General features: G+C 39.3%; 1 protein-coding gene across 3 annotated transcripts in view; it reads right to left on the bottom strand.

The window, feature by feature from the left end:
• CACNA1C (calcium voltage-gated channel subunit alpha1 C) overlaps positions 1–16576 on the bottom strand; it is a 458270-nt gene that overhangs the window by 177129 nt on the left and 264565 nt on the right. For all 3 annotated transcript variants that reach the window (XM_050984223.1, XM_018919792.3, XM_050984221.1), the window contains exon 5: positions 11184–11323. In XM_050984223.1, coding sequence (XP_050840180.1) covers positions 11184–11323 — 140 coding nt within the window. The remainder of the gene's footprint in view (positions 1–11183; positions 11324–16576) is intronic.

The following is a 16576-nucleotide window of genomic DNA, read 5'->3' as shown; positions in this document are numbered from 1 at the left end:
GAACTTCTCATGATAGAAGGATTACAACAAAATATTGGATAAAATCTAAAACTTTGTCTTTAGATGACTGTGAAAAAGTACAGCACTGAATGTGACAAATAATAGGTTATGTAGCCCTGGAGAGGAAAACTGACCCAAGATCTCAAGGTGGGATAGTGCTCAATGAGCACAGATGAGACTGAGCTCTGGAGAGACACAGTGTGGCATTTTCAAATCACTGTCATGGAGGGTTTCTAGAAGAATTTTGGGAATTTAATAATAGAAAGCTGTCTGATCAGGTAATTAAAGAGCAGTTGCAAACCCCACCATGTGTGATCATTGCTGTGTTACTGTCTTGGTGCACATGTGGGATTTGTTTTCTCTTCCTAAACAACTGAAAAAAGAGACATGGCCAGACAAATCTGAGCAACTCTGACTCTTAGTTTTAAGAACAAAGAGTGGATTTAGGGATTTATCAACTCAGTGGTTAATCAGTCCCCTCTCAGAATACCTAAAACTCCAGATTTCTTTCTTCTTCCACATTAGTGAGACTGCTGCTTTCAATTTTTATAAACCTGATTAGACTTAAAACTCTTCTTGCACACATCAGATAATAAAATGCTTTGGGGGGAAAAAAAAAGCTTTCTGTCATAATAAGCAAAACGTCCTTTAGCTCACTAGGCAGCCCCAGTATGTTTGGACAAAAAAATTAATGGTTGCCATTTTCACAAAGTTGTATTTTTCTGAAGAAAGAATGGTTCTTTATTGGTATTTTCTTTCTTTGCAACTCTCTGTACAACTTGCACATTTCAAAGGCTTTTTGTACAGATTGTGTATGTGTTGCTAGAATGCACTGGAATTAAACTTTTTTTTAAATTTCCTTTTACATATAATAAGCTGTCAAGGGGGAATCATAATGCTCTCCTGATGCAACCTGATCAGCTAAATAAAACTCTTAACAGATACAGAAATCTACAAATATAAATCTGAGAGTAATCTGACTTCCTCCAAAGTAAATTTTTTAAGTGAAATAATCTCAGCCCTGGAATATGAAAAGCAAAAGGTGGGCTGAAGTCTGAGTTTAAATTTTCACCTTTGTTGTGAGGGGAAGGGTGAGACTCAATGCTAAATTCTTTCATTGGGTGCTGTTCATATTAAAAACCAAAACTGTTAGATTTAGAACAGGTCTTTGTAAAGCCTGTGTGTATTGATACCTGGTTGTATTGATTTGACTTCTGATCAAGACATCAAATCTGATTAAAAGGAAATTTATCCTTAGGTAATTTTCAGTACAAATAAAAGCCAATGTACAGAAACAACCTTCAAGAAAATGCCAACAGTAGAAAAGTCCTGAACAACTTATCGCAGGGAAAAAAAAAACCCAGTCAATAACCAAACCCCAACAACCAATGCAAAAACAGGGAAAGAAAAGTCAGACAGGCTGCTAGCTTAATGTGTGAGCAATAATAGAAAATAACCACCCCCAAGAGATTGTACTTCTGAGATCTATCGCATTTGATATGCCCCAGTTCTTACACCACTGCCTTAGCCTTCTGCAAGAAGGGTGTGTGGTTGAAAGATGAGATGCTTGAAGAAAGTTTAGAGAGGATGTTTTGTAATCCTGTAAAGAAATTGAATTTCTATAGCCATTTCCACTGCTAGAGAAAACAACATTTAGTAAGGCCTATGGAAAGAAGTGACAAAAATAGAATTTTTATAATTTCTTCTATTTCTTTTATCCCGTGAGCTACATTCTGTCAAAAATGCTTCTGATGTAAAACTGTTGAGAAGCTTTAGCAGTACAGAAATTGAAAAAAAGATTCTTTGCAGAGGGTTAGCAGATGTTTTCTGAATTGTGATTGATGTGGCAGGGCAAAGCAGCAGAAGATAATCTAAAACTGAAAAAATAAAAGGCATAGCTACTCAACTCATAAAAAATAGTTGCAACAAAGGGCAAAACACATATGGGATAAGTTATTGTTACATGTGTTTAACAGGAATTGGATTTGCTTCTGGAAAAAAGAGAGATTAAGAAAGATGTCTGATCTCCTTCCCTTTTCTTTGGCACAAGGAAAACTTAGATAAAAAGTTAAAAGGCTGGGCAGGTTAGGTGGGCTGTCATTTCCATACTTCATGATCAGAACAGCAAATTTGTTCCATCAGTGAACATCTTAAGCACTGAAAAGTTTATTGGTTGCTCATACCAGCCAACATGCCTGTGCTCTCATCTAACACAGCAATAGCAAGCAGACACAATGAAGAAGGTAGTACCTAATTTCAGAGAAATCTACATTAAAGAGAAGAGGGCGGCTCTCCTATAGATTAATGTAGACATTGAAACTTAAAAATATTATTTCCTCATCTTTGCCTGTACTTAATTCATTATTTTGTTTTGGATTTTTTTTCCCTACTATAGGCATTTGGACAAGATGCAATATTATTATAAATTCAGACTATCATTGAAAAAAAAAATACTGGCAGGCTTAAATGCATTCACTGGTTGAGAGTACTATCCGACTGGTCTGCTGCTCTGTGCTTTGCTGATATTTTAATAATGCTCTGTGAAAATCACAACAAGGATCACAGGCATCAAACAAGGCTTTTAGAAGGCTTGGACAGACAGAAGTAATTCAATTGATGCCAGAGTCATGGAACATCCATGTACCATCTTGTGTCCTGAGCAAAACAGGTGAACTCTCCTGTATCCCGCTTTTGAGTTGACTGCTACCCAATGTGTGTGTGCCAGTCACATTCTTGGGGCAGGATGAGAAAGAGAAAGTTAAAAAGTCCCATAAGGGCAGCAGCACATTAATAGACACACAGTTACTCTAGAGAAAATGAACAAAGGACATCAAATCACTGCTTACAAGATCTTAAATTAATAAGCACTGCAAAATTCAGCCAAGTGAAATCAAAGTATGCAATGACATTTGTTCTAAGCTTGGGATGACACCAGATGCAGTACAGGTGTTATCTGGAAGAGAATGTAAGAAACACCCAAAGCAGATCATGCCCTTCGTACTTTGATGTGGAACAGCCAAATCTTCCCTCCCCAGTGTGGTGACAGCAGCAGCCAGAAATTACAAGTGATCAACTGGGAACCCGACGTGTTCCTGTTTGTACCAGTTAGCTACAACCTGTACAGATACAATGCAAACTGTTCTGAGGAGACAGCAGATGGCATTCTTAGATTTTTAGATGCTTCAGGACAAGCATCTTGGTGGCGTGGCCTTTTCAGACCTGTGCCCTATACCCAATCTTAATAACTTTGGACATTGCTTGAAGAATGTTAAAAAAGGTACTAGAAATGTCTGATCCATCCAGAGCCCTTCTGGAAATTCTCTTACTAAGCCAAGAGAGATTTTTTACTATCTCTCTCTCTGTTCTTTGATGTCAGCATGCAGTTTGTTTTCTTCATTTGAAGGGGACTGCCTACACCCTGATGTGGTCCCATATTATGATATTGGGATTTTTTCTGTTGTGAAGGCATGCTGAATAATCATGCCAGCATGCACAGTAACTCATAGGATAAAGGCTGAGGCAGTTATTGGGTAGCTTTGCAGTCAGTGTTATTTTTAAAAGAGCTGCATAGACAAGATCAAATAAATATTTCCCTGTTTTCATTGGCATCCCTTAAATATGAGAGAAATCTTTATGAGAGCAAAAATGTGCCTCTGTGAGTAATTATCCTTAGCAAGATGAACTCCTCTTTGCTACTGCTACACAGACTTAACTTCTGCCATAAATTACATAATTTTGCAGGCTGTACCTCTCAGGGAAGCAGGCTTTGATTCCTGGTTGTGTAATCCCTACTCACAGGGATGATCCTTAACTCAGGGAGATGCTAGGCTGGAATCAAATTACTCCCTTGAGTAACAGTGACCTAAGTAAATAAAGGACTTGCAAGCATGTGTAGAGCTTGCAGTTAACCATGAAGAAACAAGCCTAATGAGGACATTTAGTTCAGACTGTTCTATCCTTTCTAATCCACTCCCTCCCCATTTGTAATGAAAGCAAAACAAATTGGCCACTTGAGATTAAAAACAGCGAGGCAAGGACATGGGAAAGGTGGTGCAACTTGTCCTCTCATGGTTCTGTATGTGCTGGAGAGGTGGCACAGAGGGTTAAGAAGTCTTGCTCAAGAATGAAGAACTTCAGGGATCTGCCTGAGAGCACGTTTGCTGCAGCTCCTGGACCTCAAGAGAAAAGGAAGTTTTTTTGGTAAAAACTGACATTATTTAATGTAATAACAGCAAAATTTCAGGCAGAACTAATATTCGGAAGCCAAATCTTGCCTAAACATATATAAAGTGATTCCCTGTGTTGTCAAGGACCTTTGTCTTGTAGGTTTGGTGGCAGTAAACTGCTAAGTAAGGATCCTAATAAGGATTTCCTCCTTACACAGCTTACTGTGTTCTTTAGTTCCTAAACACAGACCTTTCACACTTGGGGAGCTCTGATCAGGCCACTTCCATCTCCTCCCACTGAAGGCAAGCCACAATCCTGCCGTGGTGTGCAGGTCATAGCATAACCTCAGGAGGGCAGATTTAAGTTCCTTACTTCACCAGTGGCAGTGACTAAATGCAAATCACATGCCAGACACGCCTGTCAACTGTGCCTTGCTAGAAGCATATACATTTTAAAAGAAAGTGGACTTCCTTACTGCTAGTTAGCATTTCCTTAAGACTTAATACCTGCTATTCAACATATAGAAACAGTCAATGGCTCAACATTTCTTTGCATATTCCAAAAACACATGGTTTTCAAAGGAGGTGCCATTTTGGATTCCTTGAATTCTCTGTGTTTGTTACCTCAATTACATTATTTCCTCAACTCTATGTTGTAGTGTTAATTCTCTCTCACAGAACAGAAAATAATGAGAAATTACAGTTGAAAAATTTGATTGGGCGCTGAAAAAAAAAAACCCTGAATGCAAACCAGATAATCGCATTGGACGTGCTTTGTTTCAACAGCTGCAAAATGGAATGATTGCAATGGGTTGAGCTGTGCTGTCTCAGTTGCTGGGAAAGAGGAGGGCAATCCCAGGCCACACAGTCAAGAGCCTGGGATGGAATAGGATGAATGTCACCACTGCACATTGAGATACAGAGAGACAGAGCTGACAACATCTAGGGCTGCTCTAGATCCTGTTGTCACCGTCCAGCAAAGTGGCTTGGCAAACCCCATTGGAATTGTACTACAGATGAGAATAGTGTGTTTTCCCTGGGAAAGAACATTTGAGGGTGGTTAAACATCAGCATTTTCATCTCCCTTCTCTACACAGCCCAGGCAGAATGGAAGGTTCCAGAGGCAGATTTCCTGCATCAGGAGCTGGGCTCTCTACATGGTGCTTGATCCTTCCTTACTGGCCCAGCCTTCTACACACACCATGAAAAGAGGCTCTGAGGAGGTTTCAACTACAAACATGTTCAATTTGGCTTCTAGAATTATTCAGGTGTACAAGGATTATGCAAGATAGAAAATACTGAACCTGTTCCCCCCAGTTAAGTACACCACCTCTGAATCAAGTGTAGTGGAAGACAAAGTCTCTGCTATAGTATCAGTTTCTAGCTCACAGCATTAAGAGCTCTTCTTATGGGCAACAAGCATCAAACACCCATTTTACTATAAAACATCCAGTCGCAAATTCCAAGTCCTGGAATCAAAGATGAGATAGAGTGGTTGCTTAGCCTCACATTAGAAAGATGACCATGGTGGTTCTGACATGTCTCTGCTGTCTTAAACTCTGTAAGTTACTCTATATTTTGCTACAAATGTCTCCCCATTTTTTTTTTCAGGGGGCGGTATCACTGAATTATGAGCCCATACAGAGAGAATTCCCCTGTGATTTCAAATTATTATATTAAAACACATCCCTTGAAAAGGGGGAGAAAAAATATTGCCAGTCTTAGTGTTAGGAACAGTCACTATTGGAAAATACAGACTATAACCTCAATATCTTGTAAGCATTTGAAAGCTTTTGCTCCTACTTCTCCACAAAAACCTGATTGTGATTTAGCACACACAATATATTTAGGTAGTCCCACACACAAAAACACCTAGACAGGAAAATATCCAGTCCTATCACACCTGTGACTTCCCTGCTTCATCTACATGCAATAATATAGCAAATTAACAATAAAGACAACTGAGTGACTTTGCCAATCCAGTAACTCTCAAATAAGCAAAACCTTTCCTCATGCATTACTCTCCCCATAGAGCCCTCAGGGGGTATTTTACTTCTCATCTTCATTGCTGTATGTGGTGAATGTGGCATAAAATATATAGACCTGGATGGCTCAGATCTATCAGGACATTGCAAGGAAAGGCAGAATACTTTCCTACCTCTTACAAAGCTCAAATAAGTATTTTGATTAATGCCAGAGACTTTGGGATAAGGATAGAAGATGACTGTGGCAATGAGAAAACACTGCAATAAATATTGAGAACACTGCTGAGACTGAGAAAGCATTATACATTTTAATAGAGCATTTCAGGGCAGATTACTAATTACAATGAGACAGACCAAAATCCAAAAATGTCTAAATTTTTCATCCACCTTGTCTGAATGTGCCCAATTTTCTCATAAACTCAGTGTAATCATGGACTTCAACATAAGCATCATTTTGAAAAAGTATGTGTTCTGGTTATTTAAATACACATAAAATTAGTCATCTCTAGGCATTCACACATGAAAACTCTGGTCTTATTTAACTCAAAAATGTACTCTGCCAGTTACATGCTGCTGTGTCACTAACAGAAGGACATTGCATTGTCATGGGGAGGGTTTGGCTTAGGTCCTTTTGCTCATCCTTCTCTTTCCCTGTTATACAATTGCTGCATCTCCAGCAGACCATGTAAGTACTGGTGCTAAAGAGCTACCTACACTGCCTGTGAGTAAACTCTCCTGCTACAAGACTCCAGTGAAGCTTGAACACATCACAGGCTTAGCTTTCTGTGGCTTTAAAATAAAAAAATAAGAGAGATGTCATGGCAAGTTTTTGTTCCAATGGAACAGTCAAGTCTCCTCTCTAGCTTTATTAAGAGTAGCAGGGTCTTCTGCCCACATAAATCTGTGTTATCAGCAGAGGATCTTGTTCAAAACACAAATGTAGAGCACAGCAGCTACTCAAATCATATGAATTCCAAATTGTCTCGGAGAGCTTATCAATTAAGTCAGGCAAATATCAGATAGGCAATCAGTGGCAAAAATACAGTTACATTAAGACAAAGTATAACATAAAGAGAATGAACAGAATGTATGAGGTGGTATAATTGAGAAGCATGAATAAAGGTGATAGAAATGGAATTTTATAAATTAAAAGGGCATGAGCTAGCATGCGTAGGAGTAACTCATTGCCCTTTCCAATAGTCAGGAGTGATTTTCTTCTTTAATTGGATCATACTTCTTCATTGCCCAATTGGATGTTTCTTTTTGCCCTCCTGAAGCACAGGATGTTTAAAACAGGTTTTGAAATATGTAATAACATAAAACCAAGAGAGAAGAGTAATCAACAGAAAACTCATAGCACAAATGGGCTGACTTGATTCTGTACCTAGAAAGCTTTACAATACTTTACACTCCTGCCAAAGGAGATACTGGGTAAGTTTCCAAGACACTAAAGTGATTAAATTTTGGTAGACATGCTGATTTTGCACTCGTCTACTTATGTCCATCAAGGGAATTGTTTTCCTTCTCTCTCCCTTCTCAAATCACTATATTGATCTTAATGCTACACATCAAGACAGGTGCTCTAAAACACGTGTGAAGTTTTCCTTACAAGGAGACTGCTTTGGTACTGCAGCAATAAAGTTCTTTCAGCAACCAAAACAAAGTGTGCACTGCAAGAACTGTGTTAATATGACAGGAACAGAATAGTTGAACAGTGAAATCTGCCCTGTGTATCAACGGTATCAAGCTCTTAGATCTCATTTTCAAAAGTGACTTTACTACAATGAAACCTAAATAACCCATGTGCTTTGCAAAATAATCACCATTCATCTACACACTAATGCCAGGCTAGAAGGACTCAGTGTGGACCATTTTTCCAGAAGCAGTAGGATTGAAAAAAATGTTGTGGGGGGAAAAAAAAAAAGTTTGCTTAATTAGCTCAAACTCGATTTTGAACACAAAGTAATGGCCAGCACTGGGATGACAGCTGTGGGAAGTATCTAATCTACTGCTCTGCCATACACCTCACACATAAGAACTATACCTCTCACTCCAAAAAAAAAATTTCTGGAAAAGAACTCAAACTATGTTAAAAAAGAATCTAACACAAAACCCCCTCAAACCAAGTCCAATTGATCCCTATGGAGTTTCTTGGAAATGTGTAAATATTTAACACTATTTTTTAAGTTGTACTGGGAACTCAAAGACTTTGAATTCAGTGCCTTTGAAGGCTTCTCCCGTGATGGTAAAGTTGCTTTCTGTGACATGGATTAAAAAAAAAACCTGTCTTATCTTTTGAACAAAATGTCTGTTCCCTGTGACAAGTGGTCTTGTGAATGTCCACATAACCACAAAGCATAAAAGTGTCATCTGTTCTCTTAAAAATTATGAAATTTTGATGTACCCACAACCACCATCCAGATGTAGCCTTCAGGCTTTGTTGAATTCATGATCTTGAACCCTTTTGATTCTAGGAGGCACTAATGTAATTTGGGGCCTTGGACAGTTTGATCCTAACAAAGATTGTCAAAGGTACCTTTTTGCTTGTCTGCCCATGGGTGAACCAACTTTGCTTGCACAAGAACCCTTACTGCACAGACAGGCCCCCATTTCTTGGTTGAGATGTTCACTGGCAAGAGACAGCCAAGTCCAGGAATTAAGCATGGAACTTTGAAAAAAGGGACTGTGAATTCTTAATACCCTCTATCCATCTGAAGATGTTGGATTGTTGTGTGGTTGACCTAAATGTCTTGTCCTGGTAGCCAATGGGAGATATAAATAATTAGAAGCCACTTCTGGAATTGTTAAATCTTGAACTTTTGTTTCCAGCTCTCAAACTGCAAAATGCAGACACCAGTGATTTACTTCAGATGGCAATTAATATTTCTTTACCTTACCTCAAATCAAATTTATGTGGAAACTCTCTATATGCTGAGGTAGGTCTTTAAATGCACAAACCTGAATACAAAACATGTCCCTCTTAAATTGGATTATTTCCTATGGATTGAGTCAGAGACAAAAAGATCCCCGTAAACTCCTTGTGACTCAGAAAAAATTATTCCATGCTGCAAGCCAACCTCTCCACCTCAGACAAGCTATTTCCCAAGACCAATTCTAATGAGTTTTAGATTTGCATGCAAAAATTCACCATGTGTTTCAAAAATTTGTTTTATAGGAATCATTGTGCTTTACACACTTTTTTCCAAAGAGTGGTAGTTAGATCTGGACCTCAAGCCAAGCAGCAGATGTTGGAATTTCCATGCAGAGGGTGGCTGCCAGTGACCCAGAGGATCCCCTCTTACTAAAGAGCTCCTGCTTCCATAAAGAGTCTGTTAAGTGAGAAGGAATTGCAGCGTATGTTACATTCATGTAATTTTTGGAAAAATCTGTGCTGGTTTTTTTTCCTTACAGGGGAAAAGCCTTCTGCATTTTGGAAGGGCAAGGAAGCAAAAAAGCATTTCTTTATAAATGGCAAAACACTGCAAGTGCAATCTTAGTAACTCACCCACTGGTGTTTATGATGCCTCAGGGACAGAACTTGAATGGGACCTGAGACTTTACTTCCAAACCTCTGCACTAAACTTACATAAGAATGTAATCCTGTAGTGTGCTATTTATGGTTAGCTTAGGCAATCTTATCTAAAAGGCCTCATGAGAAAAGTTATGCTCTAATACATATGGATGCGATACCATCTATTCTAGGCTAATCAACAGGCATTTGTACAATTAAAAAATGCCCAGTCAAGATTGAGGCTGCATTAGCAACAGATCTCAGTAGGCTTTTTAAAGCCACACTGGCCCCCAAGAAGCCTGGTTTAACAAATATGTCCCTAGTCAGAGCCAGAAAGATTAACAGAGGGTATCTTGTCAGATGGAGTGGATGGTTTGCTTGTTTCACACTGCACTAGCATTTTGCTGTCCAGACCAAGTGTTTGTTAGTCTGCACCTGGCTCTGCTCTGGTACAAATTAAATACTCCTTGATGAGAAAACTCACAAATGGACTGTTGGATAGTCTATGTTGGGATCAAGATCAGATATGAACCGTGTCAGACTTGCTTCCCCCAGCTTCCTCAAGCCCTCTAAGAGCACCGACCACACAGCCAAGCTCAGTCTGTATCAGAGCAACTGATACCACAGAGTTTATGGCAACTCAACTCAGGGTTTTTGCATGACTAAGGTTAGAAGTACTTTAAGATACCAGTCTAGCAAGATCCTCAAATAAAAATAAAGTGCTCCCTACAGCTATTCTGGAGATTAACTCATTTTCTGCTCACTACATTTCTCTTTGCTATAATCGTGGAAACCAATGACAGTTTTCAACCACTTCTCTCTTCATAAGGTAAACAGGTCCCATCCATAACAAACTCTCAAGCCAAATGATATAATTTTCCCACATTGTCATGTCCATATTCCACCTCCACAAGGGAACTAGCAGACTTAGTTACTCATAGCTTCATTGCAAACAAGAAAAGGGGTGAAAGACTATCAAAAGCTGCTTGAGGACTTTCTCAGAGGCATTACAAATAATTTAAGAAAGTCAGACTAACAGAGAAGGTATGTAATTTTCCTGCATTCTGTTGCTTCTAAACTGTTCCCAGTTCTCTTGATCTGAACATCACATACAAAGACAAAAATGCAATTCTAATGAAAAAGTTCCTTTCCCTCCAAAATCAACACACATGACCATATAGAATTTCCATCAAAGTCAAGAATTCATAGTACCAAACTTCACCATTTAAGGGATTTCATGCTTGAAATCACAAACCCCCTGGATCTTCCCCTTTCATTATTTAAAAAGGTTTCACAATCAGACTTGACATACCATGAGACTTCTATTCCTTTTCAGCTCTACTTTGGCCATCCTTTGATTAATGTCACGCTTATCACAAATACATACATTTGAAAAAAGTCTTCCCCCACACACCAAAAATAATCTGTATCATGCTCTGTCTTGAAAATTGTTACAAAAATTAGCCCTGCTGCATGTCACACCACAGACAGAGCTGAAAAGAAAACAGTGGTATTACTTACTAGGGACTCCAGACACCAGCCGTAGTGGACGTAATACTCGGAAAGCCCGCAGTGCTTTAACATCGAATCCGGCACCTTTTCCTCCTATTGAATTCCCCCCATCTGCTTTGGTTGCTTGTTCTAAAATTGCACTAAAAAGCCTGCAAAAAGAAAGAGGAAACAATCTGTAGGCAGGCAGCAAGGCTTGGGCTGAACAGGAACAGAGATCATCACCATCATATCACCCAAACTATCTCACAGACCTGTGAAGGGTGTTACACCTCTCTCTGACATTCCCATATGGTGGAGGAGAGACAGACTCTTCCCATATGCAACAGCCTATTGGGGATGTCTATACCATTTGCAAAATACTTATTTCTGGAGCAGATATAAACATGACAAAAAGCTCCTCCTTCATACTCCTCCATGGCTCCTTGCAGCCAGCTATGGGCTACCAACACTTTGCTGTCTTTATTAACCAACAATCCACCTCGGGAAAAAAAATCATCACCCTTAATTAAGCCAGTTATTTATTATCTGGCACCCATTTTACAAAGAATTAAGATTCACTAATGACACTGCAGGTAGAACTTGGTGTAAACTCGAGGACTCTCCAAGGGGCAAGTTATTAAATAGAGTGTATGCTCATACTGTGTGCTTGTGGATCCATTTGTAAATCCCCTGATGCACTGGCTAAGGAGAGTGCAAAACTGTAGGAGTCTTATTATTAGAATGTTTTATTATACCAGCCTTAATGTTTTATCTTGGCTAATAGGAGTACATTCTTTTAGAAGATGTCTCACTCAGAATGCATTTTAAGAGTCAGAGCAAAAAAGAAAAGGCAATGTTCTTCTGTAAAAATCCTGAAGGCTCACCCTATCTGTTAATAAGAACTTGATTTAATAAATTAGCTTTCAGGAAGCAGCTTCCATTTTTCTGGTAAACCATTAGTACACTTGGGGGAGAACAGATTCCTCATGAATTTGCTAATGATATTGCTTTCAGCTTTGAAATCTTCAGCTTGAACCCGGCCAAATTCAGTAGAGGTTAAAAGCTGTTCCAGCCTAAATGGATGTTTGCAGCTCTGTAAATAAGGCTTGCCTGGGAGTGGCAGAGACCCCCCCTTGGTCTGTCGGGTGCTATGGAGGTACCACAGACAACTTGAAGGAAACTTCCTGGGATGAGAGAACCAGTCCAGATGGAGAGCCTGGATACAGCAATGGATTCTCTCACAGACTTGGCAGTCTGTGGTGCCCCTGTCAGGATCTCATCCATATCCTGACTGGCACATTCCACAGAGAGCCCCCAGACCATGGGTCAAGCAGACACTGGTTTGGCTGATTGCTTAACAAGCAGCTCCAATGCCTGCAGAAAAATGTTACTGATGAGGTCACAAACACAGGGAGCTTGCCCTGGATATTAAAATAAAGATTCATTTACTGAAACATCTAAATCAACAGATTCCCCCAGCACTAAATCCACACAAAAACTTGGATTAGGGAACCGCAAATGCGAAATTGCTTTCTTAAGCAGGTTTTTGTTGTTTTTTTTTTTTTTTTTAAATTCATATTGAGAGTCTTATAAAACTTGTCAGCTGTGACTGAGGAACTCCTAACTGGATCTATTCAAAGCATCAACTTCAAGCACTGCTGAAAGATTTAACAACTAGGTAACGAGCATGGGAAAAACTGTGTGTGAGGAGGTTGGATGCTGAGTTTGTAGGTGTTGCAGAAGCAGGATACAGAGAAGAAAAAAGCAGAGCCTATGAGAAATACTGCAATGATTACAGATATCACAGAGAGAGACAAAGCTTGATGCAAAGAATGTGAATTATTGGAATGTATGTATTTCTTAAGCTGTGTACACAAATTATACAGTTGCAATTATCTGCTGGTCTTCATAATAGAAACACTGTAGGTCAAATTTGGCCTAATGTATTTTCAGTAAGTGACTGATTAAGCTCTAGCAATGTGCCCTGTTTCACATTCAAACATTTCTATCTTTCTAGTCCACAGAATTCCCATAATAGGTGATGAGTGACATACCTATACAACAGACCAATCTCCTGGGGTCCTCTAAAGGAAAAAGAATTTACTGAAAATGGCTTCTAACACTGTTTTTCAGCTCCAAAATGAGGAATTTCAAGGAACTCTGAATCAGCCATTTTGCAAAACTGGGGGTCCATTTTCCTGATCCCCATTTTTACTGGCCCCATGTTTTCCCAAAGAGCAGCTCTTGGCACTGGGCACCAAGGCTGTTTCTGCTGACACTTGTACAGGGAGCAAACCAGACTGCTCTAGAATTCTGCTGCCCAAGCAATGTCCTAAATTAGTTCAGGAGGAGCAGAAACACAACCAGTAGGATTGCTCACTCCTCTGGAGATAGAGCCTGCATTCCCAGGCTAGTGCAGCTCCACTGCAGGCCAGCTGGCCTTATTTTTGTGCTCCAGCACTGGCATGCTAAATGTGCACTTTTGAGGTATCCACAGTCATCTGCTTTTGTACTTCAGGAATAATTTGCAGTAATTCCTGCTGCTCCTAATTTTAAAACCTACATTTAAACTTGAATTGCATTACTCCTGCTAATCCTGCTTTAATGTATTTACTCCATGCTTTATATCTCCCCTGTACTAATCCTGCTTTTTCCTAATGCATTACAACTTCTTATTTCTCCCATTTATTTCACTCACTTTGCCTTCTGTATTGGGATCTAGCCTGTGCCCAGTGTGACCTACTGAATCTCTACTCCACTCTTTAAGATAATAGAATATCTTGTCAATTTTTCTTCTTTGTCCTCAGCACCTCCCTCAATCAGGCATGGGCAGACATCCATGATGTACAGGTACCTAATGCTCTTGGTTTTATCAGCTAATTGTTTTCTGAGACTAAAACAGCCAGATGGATGTTAAACTACTGATAAAAAAGAGGAGGCCAGAGCCCTTCTATTGTATATAGGAAATTCTGCTCTTTGAAGAAAACATTTTGGGAAAGTTTTCAGTAGGTATGGTGGAGTGAGGTGCAGTTCTTTATCAGTAGGTGAGTTAGCATGCTCCAAGCATAGGGTGACAGAAAAATAGGAGTTTGGGTGGTACAAAAAAGGTAAGAGAGCTAATCTCTTGTGGCCACTGGAAATCTCACCATTAAACTTCCCCTCCTCCGAAAACCAGATATCAACCTTATTTACTTCCACCGAATTACTTTCTGACAGTGTAAATTCATGCTTCATTTTCATTTGGATATCATACTTTCCACTGATGAAGCACAATTAATATCACCTTTATTTCTGGATTTCATTTCTGACATGACTACACCTTAACTAAATTCATGTGACAGACATGAACTATAAGAGCAGAAAACCAAATTTTTATCACATGCTCCATGCTTTGTTTGGGGTTTTCTACATTTACCTGTGAAGTAAGAAGCTAGCTTCACTGGGTTTTTTTCTTGTATTTTTCTATTTTTTCTTTTGACATTTGATATATCAAAAGGGTTTTCACTTTGCTAGATGACCCCAACAGCAGCATAAGGCTGTAACCTGCTCTTCATCTCTTCCTCTGTGGGGAGCACACTGTGATTTTCATAACATAAAAAAAGAACTTGTCAAGGGCCTCCAAAATATAGAAAGAAAACTGAGGCCTTGGTATTTCTAAGGCCAAAAATCAGCAGAAAACATAGCTGAAAAAAATCCTCTTAGGTATAAAAGCAAGAGTAAAGCACAAAGGTTTTTTCCACAGTGTTTTACAGTTCACCTGTGATTTGTGAGTGTGAAAATGTTTAGATCTTCCCTCTAGAAACTCCCCACAGGTCTTCAGTAAGACAGAAGCTGGGACCACATTTTCCAGTCTGCTCTGTCTTCAGATTTTGTCTGAATATCTTCACTGCTTCCCTTCCCAAGTAAGACTACAATACTGCCTTTCAAATTACAACACCTTTTTCTCTGGCAGTAGTTACAGGTCCTTGGAGAATGACTGTGCTTGGCAGACAAACCACAGCACTGCCAGGAAAGACAGATATTCTTCCATCACAATATTGTCAAACTGGTCTTCTCTCAAGAGAAATTTCATAATATTAAGGGTCATCACTGTGATAACTGAAAGTTATGGTGTTTTCCTAAAGAGGAACAGCAAAAATGAAGGAAGTGGGAGACAATTTGCCTAACCATTAGTGCTTGTGGGTTGTGTCTCATTGAGTGGCTTAGGGTCTGGTTTCTACTATTAATTAATAATGTTGGTAGAGCCTCTGATTGATACCCTCACCCAGACATTCTTCAAAGCAGTATTTAAAGTGCTGCTATAGCAAGGTCAGAGGCTATTTAAAGAGAAGTCAGATTCAAACTCTACAAGGCATAGCTGATGAATAAACAGGTCTCCCACACTTCAAGAATGATAAGCTGCTCCATACTTACAGTCTAAAATGCATCCTTTCACCAGAAAACAGAGCAGCTGTATTCAGTGCTTCCCTCTGCAGCTGCTGCATATTCCTATGGCCTTGTTAGAATCACTGACTCTAAAATCCCTTTGGATACCAGGGGATCTATCTTCAGAAGGCAGGAGAAAGTATACAGGAATACTGTTATAAACATTTTTACATGAACTCTGACTCCCCTCTAAAATTTATACTAGCTCCTACACATGTCTATTTTCCTGTTACCTTACTGACAGATGCATTTTAAGGTAAAGGAAGCCAGATGTGCTATTATCTATTGAAGTTATATATGGTGAACTGAGTATAGGTGGATTTGAAAGGTCTAAAATGTCTTATTTTTTTTTCTCCTTTAACTTGCAACAGTACTTGAAGAAGTGCTTCCCCCCTAGCCAATGTTTTGTAGCATCTTTGGAAATTAGAGATGATTGGTAAGGCAGAGAAACCACAAATGGCAATTACCACAGTCACACCATCCTTTGCCCCACATACCAAATAAATCTCTCTGCCCTCTGCCCCAGTGTTCAAATTATTCAGCTTTCTCTAATAGCTCCATCAATAGGTAGAAAAAGGCACCACAAGGAAATGTTATTATCAGCACTTGCTTTCTTCCTCCTTCATCTCTCTTTCCAAATTTATTTTAAACCTTTTCCATGGGACTTCCTTCCTGGCAAAATATTCAAATACACTGAAGTTTAAATATAATGTCACTGAGGGATTTCAGACAGCCCCAAGGAAAAGAAGACAGGGCAGGAGAGGAACAGATGGTATCACCAAGTGGATTTTGCAGAGGGGCTGTGGAGAGGAAAAGCAGCACACCAGCCTAGGCTGTGGTACTGTACCAGTGAGTTTAAACAGATAAACATCAAAGAAACCCATCTGGCCTTGAAGTGGAATCTGTCACTTGAGATTGTTGCTATTTAACAGAGACCTTGGGGTCTTGGCCATGTTTATTATACTCATGTAATCCTTCCCCAGTTACATTTTTTCTTC

The sequence above is a fragment of the Serinus canaria genome, chromosome 1A (assembly GCF_022539315.1).
Source record: "Serinus canaria isolate serCan28SL12 chromosome 1A, serCan2020, whole genome shotgun sequence".
In the NCBI taxonomy this organism is placed as follows: Eukaryota; Metazoa; Chordata; class Aves; order Passeriformes; family Fringillidae; genus Serinus; species Serinus canaria.
This window is presented reverse-complemented; position numbering and strand designations above follow the sequence as displayed.